The sequence below is a fragment of the Phalangium opilio genome, unplaced genomic scaffold, assembly GCF_054372755.1.
Source record: "Phalangium opilio isolate 3A_F unplaced genomic scaffold, DU_Popi_V2 ptg000041l_1, whole genome shotgun sequence".
Lineage (NCBI taxonomy): Eukaryota > Metazoa > Arthropoda > Arachnida > Opiliones > Phalangiidae > Phalangium > Phalangium opilio.
In genome coordinates this window covers 863,062-880,600 of record NW_028324165.1, presented here as the reverse complement: position 1 = coordinate 880,600, position 17,539 = coordinate 863,062, and the positions used below count along the sequence as shown (strand labels likewise).

General features: G+C 38.6%; 1 protein-coding gene across 2 annotated transcripts; it reads left to right on the top strand.

Moving 5' to 3' along the window:
* Positions 1-4,184: 4,184 nt before the first annotated feature.
* On the top strand, positions 4,185-9,303 carry LOC149679181 (uncharacterized). 2 transcript variants are annotated; one of them, XR_016365906.1, is made up of 8 exons: positions 4,185-4,573; positions 6,882-6,963; positions 7,024-7,088; positions 7,474-7,605; positions 7,697-7,833; positions 7,896-7,939; positions 8,178-8,851; positions 8,937-9,303. XR_016365906.1 is itself a non-coding variant. In XM_089835711.1 (7 exons), exons 4-7 carry the CDS (start codon positions 7,510-7,512, stop codon positions 8,777-8,779), a joined length of 879 nt encoding a protein of 292 aa, XP_089691837.1. In that variant the 5' UTR covers positions 4,185-4,573; positions 6,882-6,963; positions 7,024-7,088; positions 7,474-7,509; the 3' UTR covers positions 8,780-8,896. The 2 variants fall into 2 exon arrangements, 1 of the variants encoding a protein (XP_089691837.1); XM_089835711.1 differs by lacking the exon at positions 8,937-9,303 and having other exon boundaries at positions 8,178-8,896.
* Positions 9,304-17,539: the final 8,236 nt, after the last annotated feature.

Here is a 17,539-nt window from a genome sequence, read left to right as displayed (position 1 = left end):
AAGCTTAGGAACTAAGGCATCACACTACAAATTAAAGGGCTGTTTGGTAAACCCATCAGCGTAAATGTTCGATGTGCCTACCGTCGTGGTGTAGGCACTCTTCAAGACGATTTCCATGCCTTGTATTACGTTTTCTAGCATTTGAGGAGTGATTCGTTCAATTGCGCTTTGAATTCTGGCCTTCAAGTCGTCTACATTTAAAGGTTCTGTTGCAAACACCTTCCCCTTAACATATCCCCATAAGGAGAAATCAAGTGGGGTTAGGTCAGGGGATCTTGCTTGCCACGGAATTGGTCCACCTCTACCGATCCAACGGTTTGGAAAGTGCTCAGTTAGCCATTGGCGAACATTGACCGCCCAATGTGGTGGCGCACCATCCTGCTGGAACCACAGGTCCCGCATCATGCACTGCTAGTGGTAATGCGTCTATCGCATCACTAAACTCGTGGCTTTGGCCTACTTAGATAAGGAATCCATACGAGGTTACGAAGGTCAGAATTTTCCGCGGCACTGAGAATTCGGCACATTATTCAATCAAACGTACGCGTCGTTACTAGCAGCTTAGTTCGTATAAACGTTGTAAGTCCTGTGTCGTAGACGAATGGCAGCCTACTCCAACCGAGAAAAATTGGACATGACGTTTATTTTGGGTGAATGTCGCGGTAACGTTCAACAAGCGGCATTGCTTTATGCCGAACGCTTCCCAAACCGACGAAGGCCGGTTCGAAGAACCTTCACGAACATTAGAGACAACCTACGAGATTTCGGGAGTTTCGTCGTGCAAGACCGTCAACGTAGAAGAGACCGTATAATTGGTAATCATGATAGGGAAGTCGACATTCTAGCACGTTTTGAAGCCAATCCTCATACTAGTAGTAGAGCGGTCGGAGAAGAGGTTGGTCTAAGCCATTCAACCGTTCTTGCCATTTTACATCGGCATCACTACCGGCCCTATCATATCCACCTCCATCAAGCCTTAACGGACGATGACTACCTAAGACGTCAAGACTTCTGTCTTGCCATGCGCGAGCTAATTGAAGCCGATCCATTGTTCTTAAGAAAGGTTCTTTTTTCTGATGAGGCGACATTTCACAGGGATGGTACGGTAAACCGACATAACTTACATTACTGGACCCAACGAAATCCATACTGGTTACGGAAACATTACCATCAAATTCGATGGAAGATAAATGTTTGGTGTGGCATTCTGGGGAACAGAATCATCGGACCTTTCTTCTTCGAGGACAACATTACTGGTGACAGGTATTTGCACTTCCTGCGCCACGAGTTTAGTGATGCGATAGACGCATTACCATTAGATGTGATGCGGGACAGGATGGTGCGCCACCACATTGGGCGGTCAATGTTCGCCAATGGCTAACTGAGCACTTTCCAAACCGTTGGATCGGTAGAGGTGGACCAATTCCGTGGCCAGCAAGATCCCCTGACCTAACCCCACTTGATTTCTTCTTATGGGGATAGTTAAGGGGAAGGTGTTTGCAACAGAACCTTTAAATGTAGACGACTTGAAGGCCAGAATTCGAAGCGCAATTGAACGAATCACTCCTCAAATGCTAGAAAACGTAATACAAGGCATGTAAATCGTCTTGAAGAGTGCCTACACCACGACGGTAGGCACATCGAACATTTACGCTGATGGGTTTACCAAACAGCCCTTTAATTTTTAGTGTGATGCCTTAGTTCCTAAGCTTAATCGTAGGTCTTTAACGTTTCAAAGTGCGTATCATTAAACGATATTCACTATGATACTTGTTGCACGTTCTCATTTGCATACAATGACACATGTCACACCCTGTATACGAGCTCGAAAATGTACTGCAGTGAAGTAGTCCGTCAGGGGTTTTGGGGGTTTTCCACAAAGGTAGGTGTTGCTCTGATCTCTTCCACACTGTAGATTTAACATAACATAGCATAACAGAAAAGAATGTTTGCCCACTGAAAAAGCTGGAAAAAGACCGTTGTTGCGTCAAAATGCACTAATCGGCCAAATTAGAATCGGTAGTATCTACTATGGAAGATGAAGAGACTTTGCTGTGCCATACGATGAACATTTTTTTAGAAATTAAAAACCATTTTTTAAAGTTAATTTTAATTTTACAAGTGCCAAATGTTATTCTATCTTACTTAAGAAATAACCTATAAAGAGGCAAAAAAGGTTTAATAAATGTGCCTATGCAAATCCGCATCTTCGTTCTTTATAAGCATGAGTTGAATCACAAGACATCCGCCGCTATTACTTCAAATTTTGATGACATCTAACCCTAATCGCCTATCTTAGAACGGCCGATGTTAAAACTGTTTATTGGATATTTATCTCTTGCGTTATTTCACTAATTGGGGGGGGGGGGTGTTTTGAGGTAAGTGTAGTACCATGGATAAAGAATTCGCGTGAGGAAATTTGTTTTCACTCTACAGGATAGGCAACTCCCTATCTCGAGCGACAGCTCTGTATATACTCTGTTACAACATCGGTTGTCAGCACGCGCAAAGCTAGGTCTCTCTTTAACCTAGCTTTGTGCGTGCTGACAAGAGACAAAAAACTTGAGGATTTTCGGGATTTAAAATATCCGCGAGTTTTTTTAGCTCGAGTGCACGGACCTCTAGGACTTATTTTCAAATACGTGTGAAATTGCCTACAGCCTACTACACGTATTTGAAACTAAGGCCTAGAGCTCCGTGCACTCGAGCTAAAAAAGCTCACAGATATTTTAAATCCTGAAGATTCTGATGTTTTTTGTCTCTTGCCTAGGTTACATAGAGAACTGACTTTGAGCGTGCTTACATGCGATTCTGTAACAGAGTATATACAGATTAAGCTCTCGTTCGAGATAGGGAGTTGCCTATCCTATAGCATGAAAACAAATTTCCTCGCGCGCGTTCTTTATCCATGGTAGTACTACGTGAGAAAATGTCATACCCTTCTATATCACAGCTCAGTGTCACAGCCCCTACTGGGTGCGTACAACAGTCTGAGAAATAGCACACTTCCTCTGGTCCAAAACCAGTTTATTAATTGCTTGGACTAGTTTTTTAATTCAAAAAGTGGGGGTTACTGGTCCTCGGGACCAGTTTATTGATTACAAATCTATAGGAGAACAAAGGCTGGAACCAGTTTATTATTTCAGACATTAGGGGGTCACTGCTGCAAAGGACTAGTTTAAAATATCCTTTTTTCCCAGACTGGCGTACAATCCCAATCTTACAAGAGCGCGCCTAGAAGGGGGGTACACATTCTACACCCCTCTCTACGCCCACTGGTTCATAGAGTAATTTCTTTCCAATATATGGAAACGTCATAACCCTCTATCTCTTACAAAGTTTCCCCCAACATTGGGGATACAAACTTCACTCCCCCTCTCTACCGAAATTACTCTAAAGTGTCTGCTAGTTATCATCAGGGCCGGAAATAAGCACAGGACACTGGACATTGTCCAATAAAATTTTAAAATGACCCATAATTTTTTTAAAACCTAAGGGGATCACTGGACATTTTGACCAATAAATTTTCCGAAGTTTTGATAGCTTGAAGGGCTGTCCGACACCCTCTCCTTTTTTACCCACCCGCTATGTTAAGCTCGTCGTTTGTCCCACTGTCCGAACAGCCCCTTTAACTATGGAGAAGCGACACCATTTCTGCACACTCTTGAGGACAGCGTCCTTTATTTTTTACCAGTCAAACAGGGGGTCACTGGACACATGTCCTATAAGAAATATTTCTTATTTTCGGCCCTGGTTATCATTCGGAAATTTATTTTGGGGGGGGGGGGGATATTTTTCACATTTTAAAATTCAAAATAATCGGCAACGAATCAGTACGGATGGTTCACTAATGTTTTACTCCATATTCTGACTTTTGCGATATCTAATTGCAGTTGAGATTTCAATTTCCCGCCGATAATCCCAGAGTTACGTTTTTGGGCCAGGCAGAGAAATAAGGACAAATATCCTCCTTAGAAATTAACTGCGCCAGATTAAAAATTAACTACTTGGGGTCTACTGGAGTACTGGCCTCGTGGCTACCTAATTAATTAAAAATGTTCCAAGATTAACAATTTCAAGTGGCTAATGTCCTGTTTATTTAATAAAATTACTTGGGCTCTACTGGCCATATGACCAGTTGAAAAAAAAAACCTTATTTCTCAGCCTGTGCAGTGTGACTCTAGAGAGATAAATCAGTAAGTACTGTATTATCTCAATACCACTCCAGTAGTCAAAATATTACCGCCTCCAAGTCCGAAACTGGGAAACATTCCTGTCTGCTAGTCATTCTTGTCTTATTATGGCGCGAAAAGCGGTCAACGAACAATGTAGACGGAACTCACGGAAGCCTTTAAATGTGCATTACTAAAATTATTAAGGCTCCTTAGTACTAGAAATACTATTAAAAAAAGGCATTAGTTACTTGTAACAGGAAAACCTTTCAGTTAAACGATAAAGGGCTTGACTTTTAGCCTTGAATGATTGGTTAAATCTGATTCTTCGACGGGTAAAAGAGGACAAGTAGGATGGATTCATTGAAAGATTGTGTTGTTACGGTGAAACCTTTAAGCTGGTAAGTAATTAAAATATTTCGAACTTGAAGAGGTTTAATGGAACTGCCCTGGAAAAACCTAAAATCCTGGGCCAGCGAATCTAGACAAGATTCGTAATAGGGACTTGGCAATTCGGGCTTAACTCCGCCCCCCGCGCCATTATGGTATGTTTTTTTAACAGAATGAAAGCTATATAAGCCCCTCCTCCTGGTATGTTTTTTAGCACTAATGGAAGGTAGCCTGACGTTACATGACGTAGTACTGCCAAGTCCCTAATAGGGCCGTTTTCCTTAGTGAGAAATATTTTAGTAGGATAGTAGTAAAAATAGTAGTATTCACGCCTGCGCGGAAAAGCAAAACCTATGATGGAGAAAATGGGATAAAATTGCTACATTGTGCCGTGCGGACTAATTGTAGCAAAAAAAATTATATTATAATTATTATTAATTATATTATTAATTATAATTATTATATTATTTTCTATTTTCTTTTGATTGTAGTAACAGTAAAGAATAGGGAGCTCATATTCATGCCCGTAGCCACGGGGGGGCACCAGGGGGCAATGCCCCCTCAAAAATAAATCCTGGCCCCTCAAATAAGATTTCGGTTTGCCCCTAAATTCCCCCTCAAGATTTTCCAATGCCCCCTTATCAAACTAACTTTGTCCATGTAATGAATATTTTCATTTTGGTTCACAAATATTAAAACTATTTAGAATGTATATCAACATATTTTAGACTTTATTGTCTTTACCTGTGTATATTCCTGATACACTTGGATTTTTTTACTCCATATATCCCTGATTCATTTGTATGTTATAAATTCACTTTTGATATGTATCCCTGATACACTGGAATTTTTAGGTTTTTCGTTATCCTTGATATATATCGCTGGTTTTGTCATCCAGGACCAAAATATTATGTTAGGGTACAGCGAGGGGTCGGACATTAAAATGTAAGGGATTTCGAAATCCAATTTGATTTCTTCGGATTCCGTTTGATTTCGTTTGATTTCAGAATTCGATAAAATCCAATGAATTTCATCGAATTTTGAGATTTTTCCCGCGATTCCGTCGGATTTTGCTATTTTTCCCGTGATTTCGACGGATTTTGCGACATTTCCCTTGATTTCGTTGGATTTAGAGGTTTTTCACGTGATGTCCTCGGATTTTGAGATTTTCCCCTTGATTTCGTCGGATTTTGTGATTTCTTTGGATTTTGGATTTCGTGAATTTTGTAATGGATTTCACGATTTCTTTACTGATTTTGTTTCTGATTTTGTGATTTCGCTTCTGATTTCGTGATTTCTTTGTTGATTTTGTGATTTAGTTGCAGATTTCGGATTTTTATTTGATTTCGAAATCAGCATTGATTTCGGATTTCTTAAGTTGGATTTCACGGGTACAGTACGGAATTTTATGAATGACCGACCCCTCGGGGTACAGACTTACATTTGGCGCCTCAACAGCGACTTGCGAAGTTGCGAGGCAAGCTTTTCCTGCCCTACTCGCGTATTTTCACTTTAACGACGAGCTATTGTCACATGAAAGAAAGTGAAACTTAACTTCCCTAGCCTACGAAAAACATCTGACTAGAAATTTAGATTTAGAGTTGATTATTAACAATTTATTTTTTTAAACTTTTTTAAAAAAAGTTTGATTTTCAAATGTTAAATGAGTGTCAATAATGAAATACATGCGGAAATATTTATTGTCTGACAATTTGATATTTATGTTATGCTATAAAAAAAATTCCATTTGCCATGCCCCCTCACAGAAAGATACTGCCCCCTCTGCGTAACTTTTCTGGCTACGGGCCTGCTCATATTGAAATATGCCTCCTGAGTAGTCAAACTGTCGCTATCCATAGTATTTTCTCCGTCATTCGTTTAGCTTTTCAGTCTAGAAAAAATAGTACTGTTTTTACTACTATCCTACTCAAAAAAATTCCCATTATCAAAGGCGACCTCGTAACTAGGAATGATCCCACATAATGATGTACATTCTTTCGGAAATATAAGACCCCTCAATAATCACAGTTCAACAACATTTTATAATGATGTTAATTATACAAAATTATTTTATTTAAAATTTATATATACGAAGATCTGATTAGTTTTAACATGAATTAATTGAGTCGGAATTTTGACAATGCTCTTGCTCTTGCACTAATCTAACCTTTCAGCTTTGAAACTCTTTGTCTCGCAAAGGTCATGGCAACGCTATAAACTCATATTAGTTTAAAATATAAACATTTCTCTCCATTCCTTTACTTGTTGTTCAAATGTTTCATGTTTCAAAACATACCTTCATTCAAAGTTTAATTTTAGGGAAGAAATGTGTCGACACAAACTGTCTTTACGCAAAGCCTATATGAATTTGGTCGATTCTCAAAGAGTTGTTCTCTGAGAGGTATTTGAGCAAATATTGTTCTACCGCGTGAAATTACAAAAAAACTGCTGTTTGTTTTAGGAAATGGATAAGAATGATTGTTTCTTAAGCAAAGATGATAAAATGAAGGAAAACTGAGGAAAAAGGTACTATTTGACAAAACGAGGAAACCTCCCAAATATTATCCCCATAGAAAAAGCATTAAGAGGCAATCTGGCAGGAAAAACGAAGCAAGGGGCACTTTCACCATGCTTGAGCGAAAGCGACCAGTTTTCTTGTCTACCGCCATTAAATGGCTGATGAACATTGAACTTTTTTAAATGTACTGCCAATGAAAAATTCCCCTCTGATTGGCTAAAAGCTCAGAGGGTTTGAGGTCCCTTGTTTTAAGCATCATTGAAAATATGGACCTATAACGTTCTTTCGCGTCATTGGTTTTCCCTCTTTCTTGCTTGTCCCTTTGAAAGGCATTCTATCTGAAGGTCCCATGGAAATCAGCTTTTGTAATGGAATCTTATTTGAATTTTTTAGTTTGACGTTTTAATTTCAAACGTGAGAAAAGAGAGGATGGAAAATGAATTAACTATTAATGAGCAAGGAGATAAAATTGACAGGCTCAATAAGGTCAGAGAAGAATTGAAAAACAAAGTCAAAGATCTCAAGGTACGCGACATTGTTCATTTGATGAAAACGCAAATATGAGGTTAGATGTTAGGAATATTCATTAATCATTATAAATTGTTCAAAAAATTAGGGGGAAAATGGAGAAATTGAAAAGGTTAACAATGTATCAGTGAAAGTTGAACCAGTTGATAATGATTCAGAACCAGATAGCCAAGCATTATCCCTTCCAGTTGCGGAACAGCAACAACCTCAATCTCAAAATGAAAGGTATTGCGAGAGAAAAAAGGTATATTTTATTGTTTTGTTTTATCACAATTTTAATTGTATAGCTCGGAAGGAGTCCCTACTGAGGCCAGGAACCCCAAGCAGCCTGGTGTGTAAATTGCAGAATATTGCATTTTTAACGTTAATTTGTGGACTACGCATGAATATTACTAAGAGAAAAGAGATGAGATTCTGAGAATCTTTCACTCCTAGTCCCCACTGTGTAACGATCATTTTTTGAAAAGGGGTCGGACTAGCTCCGTCCACATCTCATAGAATCATCGCACTTTCCTTGTGTCGAATCTATAATTTCCAGATGTTACATGATTATTTCCTTATTTATGTAGGTAAACCCAAGGCAATTCATAATATTGAAGATGAAAGAGTTGTTGAACTTCGCTCTAAAATTCATACTAGAGAACGAAGCTTCAAATGTGATCAGTGTGAATTTTCCAGCACACAGAAAAAAAATTTCATCAGACATAAACGTATTCACGTTGGGGGAAAACCCTTCAAATGTAATCAGTGTAATTATGGTACCAAGAAAAAGTATGATTTGATCAAACATCAACGCCTTCACAGTAGTGAAAGACCCTTCAAATGTGATCAGTGTGATTATGCAAGTAAGGAGAAGTGTTATTTGATTAGACATCAACGCATTCACAGTAGTGAAAAACCCTTCAAATGTGATCAGTGTGATTATGTCTGCACGCAAAAAAGCCACTTGGTCACACATCAACGCATTCACACTGGGGAAAAACCATTCAAATGTGACCAGTGTGATTATGCCTGCACGCAGAAGAACCATTTGATCGCACATCAACTCACTCACAGTGGAGATAAGCCATTCAAATGTGTTCAGTGTGGATATGCTAGCACTTACAAAATTAGTTTAATCAGACACCAACGCATTCACTGTGGAGAAAAACCATCCAAATGTGATCAGTGACAACATTGGCGCGTGGATGTGCTTATTGATCACACATCAAGGATCACACACATTTGATCATTGTGATTTTAGGTGAGCTGCGTGAGTAATTTTATCAGACCCTTCAACGCGTTCACAGTAGAGAAAAACCCTTCTAATGTGATCATTGTGATTTTAGGTGAGCTGCGTGAGTAATTTTATCAGACCCATCAACGCGTTCACAGTAGAGAAAAACCCTTCTAATGTGATCAGTGTGACTTTACCAGGCAAACCCTTTGCACGTGATCGCAATAAATATTCAAAACCATTGACCATAACTAAATATTCAAAAGAATTCTAAATGAAAACTATTAAGAAACAGTAGTGGAGGATGCCAATGTATAATCTTCATTATAAGTTAATACTACTACATTTTTAACAATTTAAATATTTTACTTAAAACTCTGATTTTATTATAAGTGAATTTTAATTGTTTTAGTTTGTAACTTCGACCCATTTCATTTATTGAAACAAAGTTAGTTGTACAAGCATTTAATATTCGAACGAATATTAAAGTTCATAAAATCTATTTAAAGAATATCAATTTTCAGGTGGTAATTCAATTGAAGTAGTGCCTAACCTTGTCATATTGTGAAAAATATTGTCATTTTATTTGGAAAATCATACTCATCTATCTCTTTCCTTTGAAATATTAACAAATGAATAGTTTTTGAGCGGTGCAGGACTGTATTAGAGATTTAGTATATGAATAGACCATTCCATTGTTTACTTGAAGAGAAACCAACACACAGGTGGGAAGTCTACTTTTCAGCGTACTTCCCTCGCGCCAAGAAGCAAAGCTTGAAAGCAACGTCCCGCCTACTAGTGTTGCCTTTAATGCGAGCAGCTTGCTTCGTTGAGCGCGTGATCGAGTGGGCTATAGCCCGGTACTTTTTACCTCTCCGTGTGTCGTAGTCCAGGAGACGTTCTGTAACGGCCGTGTCTGTCTGTCTGTCTGTCCGTTGTTACACCCACGTGACTCAACTCATCCAGCGTCTATTCACACGATCCAACTACTTGATTCAACTCGAGTTGACCCGTCAAGCTGAGCCAAAAAGTTGGATCGTCTGAAAGAGCCTTAAATATACTTCAAACTGACTTTATACCAAGTTTCATGCTTTCTTGAAAAAGTGCATGATTATTTCAGCTATCCTCCAGACTATTTTTAGTACAGCGAGTTGCACATCCTATAGACCTTCGAATGTTTATCACGCCCACCCCTCGCTTTTGAAAATTGTTATAGATAGTTTTTGCGGTCCAAGTCTGGCAGAATCTCCGATATTTTCTCGACATGATACTTCTAGAGAACCACAGTTCACTACACAGCAGTGACAGCAGTCTTCAGCACACTTCCTCTGGTTCAAAACCAGTTTATTAATTGCTTGGACTAGTTTTAAAATTCAAGAAGTGAGGGTTACTGGTCCTCGGGACCAGTTTATTAATTAAGAACAAAGGTGGGGGCCAGTCCGGAAACCAGTTTATTATCTTGGACACTAGGGGGGGGGGGGGTCACTGGTACCAAGCAGCGTGGGAAGTAAGGCGGTGGCATAGGGCGAATGACCAGTTTAAAAATTGCCAGGACCAGTTTAAAAAATGCCAGGACCAGTTTAAAAATTGCCAGGACCAGTTTAAAAAATGCCAGGACCAGTTTAAAAATTGTCAGGACCAGTTTAAAAATTGCCAGGACCAGTTTAAAAATTGCCAGGACCAGTTTAAAAATTGCCAGGACCAGTTTAAAAATTGCCAGGACCAGTTTAAAAATTGTCAGGACCAGTTTAAGAATTGCCAGGACCAGTTAAAAATTGCCAGGACCAGTTTAAAAATTGTCAGGACCAGTTTAAAAATTGCCAGGACCAGTTTAAAAATTGCCAGGACCAGTTTAAAAAATGCCAGGACCAGTTTAAAAATTGTCAGGACCAGTTTAAAACTTGTCAGGACCAGTTTAAAACTTGCCAGGACCAGTTTAAAACTTGCCAGGACCAGTTTAAAAATTGCCAGGACCAGTTTAAAAATTGCCAGGACCAGTTTAAAAATTGCCAGGACCAGTTTAAAAATTTCCAGGACCAGTTTAAAAATTGCCAGGACCAGTTTAAAAATTGCCAGGACCAGTTTAAAAATTGCCAGGACCAGTTTAAAAATTGCCAGGACCAGTTTAAAAATTGCCAGGACCAGTTTAAAAAATGCCAGGACCCGTTTAAAAACTAAATCGGAGGGGGGTCAGTGGTGTACTTGACCACTAATAAAATTCATGTGTAACTGGGTAACCAGAGTCCAGATATTATCTCAACTATTTCAATTATCCACTTCTTTATTTTAGCAGACGACGCGTTCTGGTCAATGGTCATGGATCAGTTTATTTATTTCCAGACCAGGGGGGGGGTGGCTGGCCCAGTGTCCAGTTTTAAAAAATCCTTCTTATTTCCCAAATTGTACTCCCAAGGTCTAGTTTAAAAAAATCCTTATTTCCCAGACTGATTGACGGCGGTTAGGAAAAGCTGTCTGCTAGACGTTCCCTTTTTTTTTGGCGTTTGTACTTTGTAGTGATAAGTGAATTCCTTTGTTACGGTAACGGTTCCTCCTTTAAAGGCTTTAATGTATTTTTATTGATTATTAAAAAGAGTATCTATATACAAGAAAAGCTCTTAATAAAGGTTGAAGCTTTTTCTCTTTTTTACCTCTCCGAGTGACGTATGTCACGGAGAGGTTCTGTAACGATCGGGTGTGTCTGTTTGTGTGTGTGTTTGTGTATGTGTCTGTTGTTACACCGACGTGACCGCGTTCGCAATTTCCAAATCGGAGCAAACGTGTTCGCCATTTCCGAACTGCATTCACAGTCACGGAAATGGCTCCTCTACTTGAGTTCTCACACCACCATCTTCTGGTCTTTGTCCATTCCACACGGACACCAAACTGTACATACTGGCTTCTAATCACCACCATCTTCTGGTCTTCGTCCATTCCACTTGGACACAAGTCTGTACATACAGCTTCTAATCACCACCATCTTCTGGTCTTCGTCCATCCCACTTGGACAGCAGTCTGTACATACTGGCTTCTAAACACCACCATCTTCTGGTCTTCGTCCATTCCACTTGGACACCAGTCTGTACATACTGGCTTCTAATCACCACCATCTTCTGGTCTTTGTTTTTGTCCATCCCACATGGACACCAGTCTGTACACCTGGCTTCTACACCACCATCTGATGGTCTTTGTTTTTGTCCATCCCACATGGACACCAGTCTGCACACCTGGCTTCTACTCCATCGTCATAGTTTGGTTTAAGACTTTCGCGGCGATCAGCTAGGGTTACGAGAAACGTCTAGCCTCCCTAGGGTGGGTTGTCCACGATAGGTTTTCGCAATTGCGGTTGTTCTTGCTTTTAACTGTAGTTCGACACCCTTATATACTACCTATTTGAGTAAAGCGAAGCAACCGGCGTATGCTTCATTTCAAACGCCAATATTAGTCAAGTCTCTCAAGAATGTTTAATTGTTCTTTTTTAAAACGATGTAACGTTCAATAAGGCGAATAACTAACGAAGAAAATATTAAATATAAATTATATTTATTTTAATATTTAAGATAATCTTGTTTCTCAATTCAAAATTAATACGGAAAGAGTTAAAAAGCAGTCTATGTTTTTGTCTGTGTGTGTCCGTCCGTTGTTACAGTAGTGGGCTGCGTTAGAAGTTCGTTTTGTTTTGATGTGTAAAGGAATCCTACAGAACCATAATATTCCCTTTATCCTTAATATAAAGTGAATATGTGGAAATATTTTTCGTAATTATGATCCATTTAGTACTTTTGTAGCTTTAAAGCTCTATTTCATTTTGATATTCCAAAGATTTTTTTTAATATTATTATTTAAAATGGATGTTTATATATTACTTAAGCTATACTACATCTGTTTATAGCATAATCCTTTCTAAAGTGAATACAAGCACAACGCTACTATGATGGTCAAATGAACTTTTATTTGTCAATAGACCTAGTGAACCAAAAAGTAAACGTTTAGGTTCGGATTTCGTTTCTGTAATGCAGAGACATTAACGGTTCAGAGTGAGCCGAAAGTTAAATACACTTTAGGCTTAGATATTATAATCATGGTGGAAATCTGGGCCGCGTTCAGCAGAGCCCAGCGCTGTTAACAGTGTCCTACTTAACGGGATTTTGTTTTTGGATTTTGGCGTCACGGTGCTTAGCGCTTAGCTAGCGCGGTCTTCAAAGAAAATAGTCGGCTCTTTGGTAACGTGACGTAAAACGCGTATTTCTCAGCTTGGCGTAAAAACCATGGAGGAATTAGTACAAATAGCTCTATGGGACTACAGCTATTTAATTGGCGTGAAACCAGTTGATCACGCGAGAATTTTAAGAGATATGTTAGTTTCTAATTTTAATTAAAAAAGTTGTTATCTATCTCTATAAATATGTTATCATCCAATTTTTGTTAAGCCTTGGTACATTGCACGCTTTATTGCGCTAGCGTCATTTATAAAACGCCGATGACCGGAGAAAAGCTGTGACGACATACCTCCCCCTTAAAATTTCCATATTCCGCTGTCTTTTTTGGTTAGCTCTGCTGAACGCAGCCCAGACCAGTGAAAGGTCTGATCGTAATCGGATAATAGCTTCGTGTTTTCATGCTTTTTATGGTACGCATTTACTTTCAGTGTGTGTAGCCACAAATAAGCTTTGGTGTTATGTAACGTTAACAGTCATGTTGACAAACTAAGAAAATCGTTGAGATGAAACGAGAGGATAGTGTTTACATGGCAACCCTGTTGTGAATATGGCTTTGAACATAGAGGGCATACAGTTGAGGAGTAGAAAATTGGGCCTTTACAAACACGTAAAGGTAATATCCCTCCAAAGTTTTATCTCTTCATTTCCCGTTTTTCCCCCATCGGATGATTTTAATGTGTACAAGTATATCATTATTGGATGTAAAATGTCGTCTGATTTACAGTATATTTGCTATTCTTTGTATACTGCTTTAATATTTCATAAATTTTAACTTAAGAAACATTTCCATATCTGGGTAAATAAGTTTGTAAGTAGTCGTCTTGACTCGGAGAGGTAATATTTTGGTTTTCCCAACTTGTTAACCCCTAAAACAGAACAGTGTGAGTAACTGTGAAACCAAAACAACGTTAATACTTAATATAAGCCTTGCCTGGTAAGAATGTATATTAAACTGAGGGAAACGCCCTTGGTAACACTAAATCTTTGTTTATGGCCATATTTTTATTATTATTAAAATGTTACGTATATTATCAGGGCCGGATTAAGCAATTTTGCACCCGGGGGCCGAGATAGTGTGCGCCCCCTTAAGTCGGAAAAAACGGAACAGCAAATGTCCCTAAGGGGGAATAGTTAAACTCAATGCGCCCCCAACAAGCCTTGCGCCCGGGGGCCAGTGCCCCCCCCTTAATCCGGCCCTGTATATTAGCCTTTTCACATTAAGGGCCGCGCATGAGAAGTTGCAATGTTTGGGGGCATGAGTTATAGCGCTTCTATGGAGTTAACGTGTAAACTAAACTACGATGGACGTATGGGAGAACTTTTTGAAATTTAATATTAAAATAAAATGCCTAGTATTTAAAACCGAGATAGTACAATTAAAACCATGTTAAGAAATAAAGTGTTTAAGTTCTAATGGAAACGATGCATTGATATTAGTACGCCGCTATAACTCACTAAGCCTTGGCGACGGTACGGATCATCGCTTCATCGGCAAATAGACGGCGATGTCCGCCGATGCCGCTGCCGAAAGCTCTGTGTATAACATGCCCGTAAGCTCTGGTGCCCAATTTAGTGTGTAGAATTTCATTAAATGCCCCAATTTTACGTCTATCAATTGAATTCGATAAAATTTTACATCGGAAGTTCAATTAATACTTTTACAACAAGTAATACAACACTGTTTTATAAAAATAAACTCGAATGCGTGGCAAATAAGGCAAAAGGAATGTTTAAAAGTACTGCGCTGCACCCAAACGTTCTTTCTACGCATGCTCACTTCTCGAAATTTTTTCCCCCTTTTCCCCCCCGCTCTACCGGTGAAAAGGTCTATTATCTTAACAGGGAAACTGTACAAAAAGTGATGGAATTTGTTAAAGAATGTCGTGTTTTGGTCGAACGTTTAAGCTGGTAGGTGATGAATATAATGCAAATTGGATCATGTCAATAAGGCATAACGGATCCAAACCTATTGAAACTAATATACCTTGAAAAGAAATAGATTTTTCTTGCTGTTTAAAAAATTAAAAATGCTAGCAGAATAAATAATTTATACGAAGCTAGTTGTAGTTGTATTCAGAAAATGTGCTTGAGAAAATCCCTAGTCTTGAACAAAAGTGTCACAATTTAAGCATTGCTATGTTTTTCTTAGCTTTTTATAGCGAAAGCTACAATGTATGGGAAAACGTTCCTTGTCCGTTTTTGATTTACCTTCAGTTTGAAAAATTATTTTATTTTAGGGTAGATTTACAATCTCACCAACTCTCTTTACAAAATTCCGAAATGAGTTTAGTAAATCTTCAAAGGTTGGCGATTAAAGAGGTATTTGCGAAATTATTGGACTATTGCCTGTTTAAGACAAACTGAGTTAAGTTATTGAAACCTTGTTTTTAGGAAATGGACTACGAGGAAGAATGTAACTATGATCACTTGAGCAAAGATGATCTGATCAATGAAGTAAAAGCTAGAGATGATCGAGTTAGGAAACTGGAAGCCAAGGTATTTTCAAAGCATAGGGTTTTTTTTAGCAGTGTGAAATTAAGCACAGAGTTATGAGAAAATTTAAATGGACAGTTGTTGAATAAGGTGTCCCTTAAAATAGAACCAAACTCTATGAGTGGGTTAATTAATTAAGGCTATTGGTGAAAACACCTATCAGGATTGGCACAAAGCTAAGGGGATTGGCAACACGTCCTTCGTTCCTTTATTAACAAAGAAACCCGACGAGGGCCTTTGTTGCTGATCCCCTTCTTGCGTGTCATTATCTTCCCCTTTTTCTCGCTTGTCCCTTTAAAATACGTTTAGCCAAAGAACCTCCGAAGATTGTTTTGTAATGGAATCTCATTGTGTTTAGTGTAATGTTTTAATTTCAAAAATGGGAAAAGAGAGAGTGAAAACATCATTTACGATAAATAAGCAAATAGACGAAATTGAAAGACTCAATAGGGTCATTAAAGAGTTGGAAAATAGAATCAAAGATCTGATGGTATGCAAGATCCTTCACTTTCATAGTCGATGGAAAAATTAATTATTTTAAGAATGAGAGTTATTGTTAATTGTTTTAAAAATAGGAGAAAAGTGGAATACTTCAATTAGCTAACGATGAATTAGTGAAAACTGAACCCGTTGAAAATGATTTGGGAAATAATGGCCAGGAGTTGACCCTTCCAGTTGTGATGCACAATGTCCAAGGCAACCTGTGTAAAGAAAATATTATTCAAGAATCACCTGTTTCTGAGGTTGGCAATACAAACACCGAAACTACCTTGAAAAAAACTGAAAATATGGGGTTTATAACGCGAAAAACGAATCCGTGTCTCCCTAAACTGAAATACAGTGACAGTTTGCCTCAAAGTGCGCGTTCACCCAAAATTAAGGTTGAAAACGAATTCGAAATGTCCCCTAACACAAACACGGAAAGCGATCCGCCACGAGAACCTCTTGAAAACAATATTACCATTAACGATTCTTATCGTAAATTGCCAAGTGTCTCGACAGAGGGGGACACTGAGGATATTACAACAACTCAATCGAAGGAATTTCGTGTTCCTGAATTGAATGTTGAAACCGAGAAACATTTGGATCTTTCTCTTGACGCAAATGCCGAAAGCGATTCGCTAGAAGAAGCCCGTGAAAACGATCTTGATGATAACCAATCCACGATCATCTTGACAGATGCAAAGAAAACTTATAATAAGCAAAATCAAACTATGAGACTGTGCTTGCCAAAACTGAAGCGTGTTGATCCGAAGTCATTGAGTGTGCCAGTGTGTGTTCCTCAACTTGAACGCAACCCAAATGACCTATCAGAATTGACCTCTATGGAAATTGATATACCCAAAGTTCCGATTCAAGTTGAAAATAATGGTTCGGAGTCCAACTTGTAGACATTTGAAAATATTACTCCAAAAATTCCAGAATCGCCTCGTTCGGGAATTGCACGTAAGTCATTTCATTCTTTAATAGTCTTGAGGACCTAGATTGAGAAGTCTTATTTCTAAGCAACTATTTCCGCATTCTCGATATAAAGTCTAGTCGCGTATTTCTTTTAACTGCTCGTAATACAATCCGAATGTATTCTTTTCCCCCTCCGAAAAACGCGAATGATGGAGACACGGCCTCCCTTCTTTTGGACGTAATTCCGCTTTAAACTTAGATGAAAACTAATCTTGGGTCGAAAGCCCCTAAGCGATGCTTATTTTCAATCGTTGTGGTTGTAAATACTTAATAACAAATAACAGTGGCATGACGCCATATTGTTGCGCACTTTAGTGTAGTTATACTGCTTATATTATAAAAGCGTACGCTGATTCACGTGATCAAAGCCTTTACTTTTCTTCGACATTGCTTGTTCGTACAACTTGCAATTCTGTTCTTTTCAAGTGCGTCTCCACAATTCTACGTATTTGACTTTTTTTGCAAACTTTGTGTGATGAGTACATCGTTAATTCTACCGTGAAATGTTTTTCTTCATCCAGGCTAAATTAATTCAGTATCAAAC

Excerpts from the sequence above, each read along its gene's own strand:
- LOC149679181 (XM_089835711.1), top strand. The coding sequence starts at position 7,510 with ATGGAAAATGAATTAACTATTAATGAGCAAGGAGATAAAATTGACAGG. Across the intron at positions 7,606-7,696 it reads ACAAAGTCAAAGATCTCAAG|GGGGAAAATGGAGAAATTGA; the intron begins GTACGCGACATT and ends TCAAAAAATTAG. Across the intron at positions 7,834-7,895 it reads CCTCAATCTCAAAATGAAAG|CTCGGAAGGAGTCCCTACTG; the intron begins GTATTGCGAGAG and ends TTAATTGTATAG.